Here is a 10,694-nt window from a genome sequence, read left to right as displayed (position 1 = left end):
TACCGGTAAAAAAATTTCGACAATAAAAATCATGCGGTTACTAAAAAACATGCATTTTATTTTATGTATTACCGTCATATTTATTTATAGTTTACTAGTAAAAATCTGACGGTAACATTGACACCAAATTTAATTAGACTCACACTTAAATTTGCCGTCGAAATTACTAATGGATTAAGAAATACGACAATTTATTTTCAGGGCAACAAAAAATTATATCAAACTGACAATAAATTTCATGATGCGATTCAAGTCCATAGAAAGAAAGCGAACTTTGATCAATGCAGCTTACGCGCGATCAATGCAAGGTCGATGGTACTCGAGTTTGAGAAGAAATCTGTCACTAAAACCGATTGCATAGGCAAATAAGGTCAAGAAAGAAATCTGATTACAGCATTGATATATATATATATGATATTTTTTATATATAACATTTTATATCGATTAATTCGATTGATTCTTCAATTTTGTTATGTGAAATCATCAAATTCGGATGTGTGTGACTAAAATCATTTGGAGTCCTACTAGATATTGGCAAAAAGTTGGTTACAGATTTGGGTTTGCATGTTAGTACGGTTGAGAGAAGTATTTTTCTTTTCAAGTATAAATAGAAAATATTTTATATTTTGATATATTTATTGAAGTAATTTTTATTTAAATATTTGGATATAAGAAATATATAAATATATTCTTACATAAAAACTACAATTATGGTCATGAGGAAAAATTTTTTTAAAGTACTTTATTTTTGAAGCTATAATTATCTTATTATATGTTTATTTATTGATATAGAATAAAATAATTTCATAACTTTTTAATAAAACATACTAGCTACGTTATCTTTCTAGTGATATTTTAATTAATAATATTTTCTTTTAACAATAGTATGTAATATAGATAATACATTTTTTTAGATATACACACATACTTTGTGTGTGTATACATTAGTGCAAGTTTCTTTTTTTTAAAAATTAAATTAAATTAGTAGATCTGACAAATAATAACACAATATAAGCTAAGTGACCTCATTTTTAGAATATTAATAGAAAATCTACACAAAGATTTGTATAATGATTAAGATTTTATAATTTTTAAGTTTAATTATTTAAGTTCTTATAATTTTACTGAATTTTTAACTAAATTTTTATATATTTTTTAATTGAATTTTTAAATTATATATATATTTTTTAAAATTAATCCCAATTAATGTTAAACATCTAAAAAATATTAATAAATTATAAATTTACTTATATATCCGTGTCTATCACTTATAATAGATTTATATTTTTTTAAGATTTCTTTTTTGGTATACTCAAATCTGTATATTTCTCTGAGTTGCCATTGCATAAATAAGACAATTCATCTTTAAATAGACAGTATATGAGATGAATGGAAATTGGGAAGACAAAGAAGGTATGAAGAAATTTAATTATTGCCTCCTCACTACAACCAAAAATAGATGGTTACAACACTGTCTCAATTGCAATAGCAGGTCAAGGATATTATTCGCATAGTTGTGTAAAACCTTTTCTTGTAAAACATAATAATCAAATTGAACTTGTTTGATTGCATAAAAATATTCAAGACTCATAACACCAATCCCAAACAAGAATATACTTAACAAATATCCAAACTGCTTAAGCAGAGGATCAATTCTATAAAACAGAGGACAATTACCAATTTATTAATTAAAAAGAATGTAAAACAAATTATTAAAAGATAATCTCAATCACCATCGAGAACTATTGCACAAAACTTACCTTAGATCTAGTGAAGAGGGCCTCATAGAAATCACGTTCAGATTTTGACATTTGCAAATTTATTCTACTTATACAGTAGCAAATTATGAAATAACGAATGAACCCCTAAAAACCAGTACAGTTTCCTCAATAAAAGCCCTCTACTTAGAGCGTGGATGGCGAGCAGCAGTTCAAACAGCAAGGGAGGGATAGAGGAGTGGCGCGACGAGACACGAGCAGTGGAGCACCAGGATTATGAGTAGTGACGATGGACGAGCAGTGATGGCGGATGAGCTGTGGACGAGGAAGAGGGAGACGAGCACGTGATGGACGACGACCACGCGACGAACGACGAGAACGACGAACACCGAGAACACGACGAACGTCGAGCAGAGGAGATGCGGCGACATGGGAGCTCAGCGAAGAGTTTAGGACAAGGTGTGAGTGTGGGACAAAATACCAAGGGTTATTTTAGAATTTAGAAATATGGAGGTGTCATCAATTAGATCTCCAACCCCAAATGGTGAGTATATTCATTTTTTATAACAGAATATTCTATTATTTCGAACGTTTTTGTCACGGTAGGAACTGAATTGAAAAAAAAATTATGATATAGGAACCCAATTGAAAAGAAAAAAAAGTATAGAAACCTTCAGTAAAACTATAGAAACTTATAGAATAATTAACCTATTTTCTAAGTGGATATATTTATCTTTTTTAAAAATATAAGGTGATAAATTTATAATCTTAATCTTTTTTGCGTATTTTTTTTCTCTTTTACTACCTTTGTTTCTCATAGCTTGAATAACATATTTTTTTTATTTAAATTAAATAATTATATTATTTATGAAAATTTGTAAAGCACAAAGTATTTATGAATTTGCATAATGTGCCACATCTTGGATACTGTATATGAACATAATTACGAGCATATTTTAGGGACTGAACATATGAGATATGATACATTACTAGTTTAACATATCCCGGATGCATTCGGGATACAACATAGATGGAGAAACGGATACTGAATATTCGAGATATGCATGCAGAGAGAAAAAAAAGTCAGTACCCAAGATACATTCATAATAAGAAATGGAGTTGCAGAATGTTGTTATTATCATCTTGGGACACAACAATTAACAACACAACCCCGTACTTGCTGTATAAATGTATCCCATCAACCGATACAAAAAGCTTGTGGTACTTAAATGCCTTAACATAAGGAGGGAATGCCCAAAAGACCTTATCAAGATGGTTGCTATCGCTGTCAATCATGTTGCAGTCGTAATAAGGAACAACGCAATCGTGTATAGTGTCAGGAGGCATTCTTGCAAAGCTTGTAACAACCTGGGTATCTTGTTGTACGACTCTTCCCAATTACCATAAATCTGAGCAATCGTCTTCTGCTTTGTCATCCATACCTTTCGATATGATGGCTTAAAACGATAACTCTGTTGTTCTGCACTTTGTGATACTGAACTAAAAACAGAAGGATCAACATGTATTATTGTCCTAATGACCTTGCAAATTGAACTACTATCTAACTGAGCATGATCTTGAGATATGGTTAGCACCAAATAGGTATATGGTCTACCAAACCTACGCACTGCCCTACAAAATTACTCATAGATCTCAGCATCTAATATAAAACATAATCAACATATAGGCATTTAATTTCATAAAAGGTATAGGATAAAATTTACCAATAGTTCAAATCATGTCAAAGTGCTACATAAAAACTCTATAGACACCCATTAGAGAATTTCTTGCAACGATAATGGTATTTAAGTCTATATGACTCCAGAACTCTATATTTCATGTTCCTTTGAATGGTGTAGTTCTTTACTGCCATCAGACCAACATCCTTATTCCTGAACCTGTGGCCCACCCAAAATTCTACACCACCATCCGTGTTGTAATTTTTCTTGTCGTCAGGGTTAAAAGGATCATCTAGCTGCATTGTGTCCAAATTTAAAGTGCGATAATGGTTTGGAACTTCTAATAATTATGGAATGACCAAAGGAGGAGATAGGAGAAACTAAGCACCTCCACCGATGGAAGTCTCTGGCACATAATCATAAGAAGAATCACTCTCGTTGGACGACTCAGTTTCGTTAAAATAATCCGAAATTCCGAATCACCTTCGCTGTCATCCTCTTCGACACTATTACGAGGTTGGGCAAAGTGAATTGATCTTGCATCCAACGGAATTACTTGGGCTTCGAAGAGGATGGCCCACAACCACTACCCACTTCACGAACTGCAGCATACCATTCATCACATGTTGTGACATTAGTCTAGCATGTACGTCGAACATTAGTTTTACATGCTGATCAGCTTCGAGCCATAATAACTTGTTAGTAAATCCACCATTTGGAAACGCTGGAATCTATATACAATACGCCTAACCTCCTTGGAACCTAATGTCCCCATATTGCTTAGTATGACAGTCTTTTGTGCATGTAGAGAATCAACATGGCAAGTGCGCAACATCAGAGTTGAATCAAACTCAAAAATCATTCATTTCTCACTATTTTTTTATTATTCCATTGGGATAAATTACAACAAAGAGGAACATATTATTATCTATGAGTACAAAAAAAAGATAAAGACATCAAATAAAGATATGGATGTAATGTAAGTAATGGTTGAGCTAGAAAGTTTCTTATATAGAGTTTTTTTTCTTAGTTATCTAGAATGTAGAGACACCTATTTAATGAGACACGTATCTCGGATACTGTGACCCTATTTTTTACTATGCACGTATCTTGGGTACCCCATTTTTCAGTATAAACATATCCCGGTTCTGTGACTTTTTTTTTCTGTACATATCTTGGGTACTCAGTACACGTTTTTTCATCTGTGTCGTATCTCGGATCTTGGATGCATCCAAGATTCGTTAAACGAGTAATATATCATGTCCCAGGTATTCAGTCTTCGGGATATACTCGTAATTACGCTCGAATCATAGTATTTTAGATGCGATACGTTGTGTAAATTCGTAAATGCTTTATGTTTTACGAATTTTTGTAAATAATATATATTTAATGTAAATAAAAAATTGTTTTAATAACACGACAATAAAATTTTTTATAATAATTTATATAGTGGAGTTAAAATTAATAATATATAAAAAAATAAATATGATTATTTTGTATTACGGAAAAAAAAATCTAAATTCTAGTGAGGATACTTGCCTCACCAAACTATACACAGATCTGTTCTTGTCTACTAGTACATGAAAATTAAATTTATTTAAAAATATGTAAAAGATAAAAATAAAAATAAATAATATGAGAAGAATCGTATTTATTCTATACAATAAATAAGGATTTCCGTTGTTATACCGTTGTCATTGAAAGAGATCCAGAGGAAAGGAAAGAATCTATGCGCAATGCTCATGGCTCATGAGTCATGACTCACTCATAACTAAGTCACAGACTCCTCAGTGAAATCTCACTCACACTCACCCTGGCCCCTGGGTGCCTCGGACCCACCATTTTCACCCACATACATACCCTTCCTTTTTTCTCACTCCACCATTATTATATACATTTATTTATTAATTATTATTCTCCTTCTTCTCTATTTCTCATTTTCATTTGATAGTTGATACCACAAGAAATTAAGAAATATAAAATTATATGTGATTTTGAAATCATATTATTAATAATCTCTAACTCATAAATTAAAATTTTCAAATGTTATATAAATAAATAAGTCAATAATAAATTTTACATTTGAAAAGTAAACAAACTTGATATATAAAAAACTAATAAATTATAATTTAAATAGTATAGTATATTCATACGTATTTGATAAATAAAAAATCAATAAATTATAACTCAAATAATATAGTCTATTCATACTCGTTTAAAAGATCGCGTCTTCGAACTTCTTTATCTTTGATAAAAAATAATGACCAAAAAAAGGAGAAAAAATATGAGTATACTTGCACAAGCTAAAGGTACTCACTCTCACCACCCAACACACAGCACATAATCCCTTTTCTTAAATTTCCCAAGCCTCCCCACACACCCATGACCCAACTGTTGTTTTTCCTTATTCAGCAAAAAATATTTCACCCCACTCACAGTCTCACACACTCCCTCCCTTCCATCATTATTATTCCATTTCACCAGCTTTCTCTTCCACTCTGATCAATAGTACTACTAAAGACTAAACATCTGAATTGATTTTTAAGTTATTTTATTTTAAATGATACACTTTAATTTTTAATAAATTACAAATTTTTATTATGTTAAGTCTTTTTAAAATTATTTTTGTCGAAAAAATTGATTCTTCTAGTATTTAGAAAGTTTAATTTATTTTATAATAATATTTTTAAAATTTAATTTTGATATATTAATATAATTATAAAATTATATTTATTTTTTTATGAAAATATAAAAAAATATTATTTTAAATAATGTAATGGATATAATTGAATACATATAAAAAATTACTTTACATTTGGTTGTATATTAAAATTAAACTTAATAAAAAATTATTATAATCAAATATCTGAATTAAAGTTTGTTAAGGATTAATTTGAGTGTATGTTAATAAATGAATAAATAAATAAATAAATAAATCCCTCCCTTCACTCGAAACGCAAAGAGAGGAGGAAGCAAGAGAGTCACAACTCACGTCCAAGATTCTTTTGATTTTGATTTTGTTGTATGATATTGAGGCTACCAAGATGCCAACCCCGGTGGCAGCAGCCCGGCAATGCCTAACACCAGAGGCTGCCCGCGCCCTCGACGAGGCGGTGTCCGTTGCCCGCCGTCGCGGCCACGCCCAAACCACCTCTCTCCACGCTATCTCCGCCCTCCTCTCCCTCCCCTCGTCCTCCCTCCTCCGCGACGCATGCTGCCGCGCCCGCAACTCCGCCTACTCGCCCCGCCTTCAGTTCAAGGCCCTCGACCTCTGCCTCTCCGTGTCCCTCGACCGCTCCCCTTCCTCCAACCCATCCACTGACCCGCCCGTCTCTAACTCCCTCATGGCAGCCATCAAGCGGTCTCAGGCCAACCAGCGCCGACACCCTGACACGTTCCATAACCAACTCTTGTTCCAAAGTAACCACTCTAACAACCTCCAACAAACTCAGCAACCGTTTTCTGTTTCGTCGGTTAAAGTTGAGCTGCAGCATTTGGTGATATCGATTCTTGATGACCCGGTTGTCAGTCGGGTTTTCGCAGAAGCGGGTTTCCGGAGCTCCGAAATTAAGCTCGCGATACTCAGGCCCTTGCCCCAGCTTTTTCGCTACTCGAGATCGCGTGGGCCGCCGGTTTTTCTATGTAACTTGCCGGAACAAGGCCGCCGGGGAGGGTTTTTCGGGTTCCCGTTTTCCGGCGGCGGAGACGGAGGGGAGGATGAGAGTTTCAGGAGGATTGGGGAGGTTCTGGTGAGAAGCAAGGGGAGGAACCCGGTGCTGCTTGGCGCGTGTGCTGGCGAGGCGATGCGGCAGTTCGTGGAGGCGGTGGAGAAGCGGAGGGAGGGGGTGCTGCCGGTGGAGCTGGTAGGGTTGAGGATTGTATCCGGGATTAGGGAAGCGGAGGAGGTGGCGGAGAAGGGCGTGGGGCCAGGAGTGGTGGTGAATTTGGGGGACTTGAAGGGTTTTGTGGCGGAGGAGGAGAATAGCGGCGGTGAAGAGGGTGTTCTTGGGGAACTGGGGCGGTTGTTGAAGGTTCATAGTGAGAGGGTATGGTTGATTGGTTTTGCTCGGAGCTATGAGTCTTACTTAAAGTTTGTTGGAAGGTTTCCTTTTGTCGAGAAAGATTGGGATTTGCAGCTTCTTCCTATTACTTCTCTTCAATCTTGCCAGAAACCAAGGTCCAGGTGATTTGTTTCCTCAATGAATATCTTCTTCTATTTATTCATGTAACTCTCAACTACTCCAAAGTAGTTGTTTACTGTCAGAACTTTTCAACAAAGGAGATTAAATATTATTTCTTTTATTCATCATGTGCATGCTTCAAGTAGTTTTGGTTGTTGTTTTTTATTTTATTTTATTTTATTTTTCTAATTTTTTTATTAAGAAATCTCATACATGAGCCTTTTGATATTTTGGATTAAATGTTTTTCAGTTCTTTAACTTAATGAAGCGGGTCTATGTAATTACTATACAAACATACCACCGTAATTCTTTTTCTGATAAAAACTCTAAATTTAAGGATGAGCGAAACATTATTATAGAAGACTCATAGATAGATTGTCATGATCAATTAAATGATAAATAGATAGATGTGAATTCATTTTCATTCATATGATAAGCTAATAAGTAATAACTTATTCTACAGATGGATTTTCATTTTTATTTGATCTCACCAATGTTTTGTTGTTTGACAGTTTAATGGATTCATTTGTACCATTTGGTGGATTTTTCTCTTCCCCTTCTGATTTGAAAAGTCCACTACCTGGCTGTACTCCCAATCTCAGGCACCGTCAAAACGGCGAAAGGTGTGAACAAGAAGTGCCTGTTCCAAAGGAAAGATTTTCTTCTTTAGCTGTTGAACCATGTCAATCTAACTATCAGCCATGGCTACAGATTGCAGAAATTAACGCAGCAAAAGGATTGAATGCTAAGGTGCGTACTGAGTACTGTATAGCATTCAGATAAATGTCGGTTAAAATGAGCAAAAAATTTGGTTATATAAAACGGATAAAAAATTTGGCGAAATGAAAGAGAATTTTGATTAAGTATAATCTTCACTAACCTTAAAATGATGAATATTAACTATATACAAATTAAATTTTTGAAAAAGATTTTGGCTACTCAATCAAAAAATTTGCAATTGATTTTTTCTTACGAATTATTTGATTTTTATCGATGGATTTTTTCTCATTTTGTTTGTGTAAAAATTATTTTCTTTTCCATTCAGTACAGACAAAAAAAGATAATTTTCTTTTATTGGATGGTGGTAAATCCTTGGGAACTCATAAGAACATGGATAATGTTTACTATCATCTGCGCCAGGGATTTTCCGAAGCAAATTCTTGTCCGAATGTTATGGGTTTTCTTTGTACTAAAGATAAAAAGAAAGATGCTGAAAATCGCGACAACAAAGTTACAGAAAATTCTCCCGTTGAAGTCATCGATCTAAACTCGGAAGTTCCAGTCAATGTGCAAATTCTGTCTACATCACAACCAACCAGTCCTTTTTCTTTGACTTTCAAGGAAATGCAGGGGAAGCATACTTCGAAACTTGTGGAGATGTTCCAAAAAGCTGAAGATCTCGAGTTAGCTGACCTGAGATCATGCAACATCTCCAATTCAAGTGTGTGCGATGGTAGTGAAATGTCTCCAACTTCAGTTAATTCTGTAACCACAGATCTGGGTCTAGGAATATGTCCTTCTCCTACCAGCAATAAATTTAAGAAACCTACTGACGAATATTCAATGGATCCTCCAAAGCAATTCGGGAGTCAATTTTCTTCGAACTTCAATTTGGCTGATGGGAATATCTTGAAGCATCTGTCACAGTCTTCTTCCTGCTTAAGTTTCGACCATGTTAGACAAGTTGATGCGAGAAATCCCAAAAGCCTTTTTGAAACTCTATCGAAGGAGGTAACCTGGCAAGATGAAGCATTACATGCTATCGTCAAAGCAATAGTTTGCAGTCCAACAAAAAGGATTAGACAATGTGGAGCAATTCAACGAGGCGACTTATGGATGAATTTTGTGGGACCTGATAGGCACGGCAAAAGGAAAGTAGCCGTTGCTTTAGCTGAGATTTTGTATGGAAGTCGGGACAGCTTTATTTGTATGGATCTAGGTTGCAAAGAAATGAAAGCATCCAATGCTGTGAAATTTAGGGGGAAGACTACTCTTGATTTTATTGTGGGGGAGTTTTGCAAGAAAACTTTGTCTGTGGTTTTTCTTGAAAACGTAGATAAGGCAGATGCAGTAACTCAAAGCAGTTTGTTGCAAGCCATCAGGACGGGAAAAATAACAGACTCGCACGGTCGAGAAATCGGATTAAACAATGCCACATTTGTGATTTCGTTTTTAAATTACAAAGATAGTTTGACGTTAACAGAAGAACCTTCCAACTATCCTGAGGAAAGGATACTAATGGCAAAAAGAGGAGCTATCAAGATCAAAGTTGAGCATGCCATTGGAGACATCATATCTAACAGTCTGAGAGATGCTATGCCAAATCTAGTTTTTGTAAATAAACGAAAATTGATTGGTGATAATGAATTTCACCACGACCGGCATTTAATCTCAGATATGCCTAAAAGGGCACATATAGCATCAAATTGGCTTTTGGATTTGAATCTTCCAGCTGAAGAGAGTGAATCACAACAAATGGACAGTGAAAATTCCAAACATGTCTCAACTGGGAACCAAAACATTTGGTTGCAAGATTTGTGTGATCAAGCTTACCAAACGGTTGTTTTCAAACCTTTCAATTTTGATGCGCTGGAAGATAGAGTGTTAAAAGTGATTAGAAGTAACTTCAACAAGATTCTTGGATCAGAATGTGTCTTACAAATTCAGTCAGAAGTCATTGACCAGTTGCTCGCAGCAGCATATGTCTTGGACCAGGATACAGTGGTGAAGTGGGTGGAGCAAGTTCTGAGCGAAGGATTCGTCGAAGTACAGAGAAGGTGCAACCCTACAGCTAGTTCAATCGTGAAACTTGCTTCATATCAAGATCAAGCTTTAAGTGTATACCTTCCACCAAGAATACTTTTGGATTGAAACTATTACTAGAAAACGTTGGCGTTTCTGTATTTGGCTGTATAATTTAGCAGTAATACATAGTGAAGACTACTTTTAGCCTTTACTGCTTCCTATTATTTTTTATGGATTTATATTTGTGTAAGTGGTGGTGGTTGTAGCTTATAATATGTAATCTGGAACTGGTACTCTGTGTGGTTATTATTATTGCGTTTGCATGTTAAAACTTAGTATCTTTGCTTCAGTGAAAGTTAAAAAGCAGTGGT

The 10,694-nt window shown here is 34.7% G+C and overlaps 1 protein-coding gene across 2 annotated transcripts; it reads left to right on the top strand.

Moving 5' to 3' along the window:
- Positions 1-6,290: 6,290 nt before the first annotated feature.
- LOC130955897 (protein SMAX1-LIKE 7) lies at positions 6,291-10,694 on the top strand. 2 transcript variants are annotated; one of them, XM_057882896.1, is made up of 3 exons: positions 6,291-7,580; positions 8,091-8,328; positions 8,629-10,694. In XM_057882896.1, exons 1-3 carry the CDS (start codon positions 6,442-6,444, stop codon positions 10,447-10,449), a joined length of 3,198 nt encoding a protein of 1,065 aa, XP_057738879.1. In that variant the 5' UTR covers positions 6,291-6,441; the 3' UTR covers positions 10,450-10,694. The 2 variants fall into 2 exon arrangements, with proteins under 2 accessions (XP_057738879.1, XP_057738880.1); XM_057882897.1 differs by having other exon boundaries at positions 6,294-7,580; positions 8,719-10,694.

Source organism: Arachis stenosperma, chromosome 10, assembly GCF_014773155.1.
Source record: "Arachis stenosperma cultivar V10309 chromosome 10, arast.V10309.gnm1.PFL2, whole genome shotgun sequence".
Taxonomy (NCBI): Eukaryota; Viridiplantae; Streptophyta; class Magnoliopsida; order Fabales; family Fabaceae; genus Arachis; species Arachis stenosperma.
This window is presented reverse-complemented; position numbering and strand designations above follow the sequence as displayed.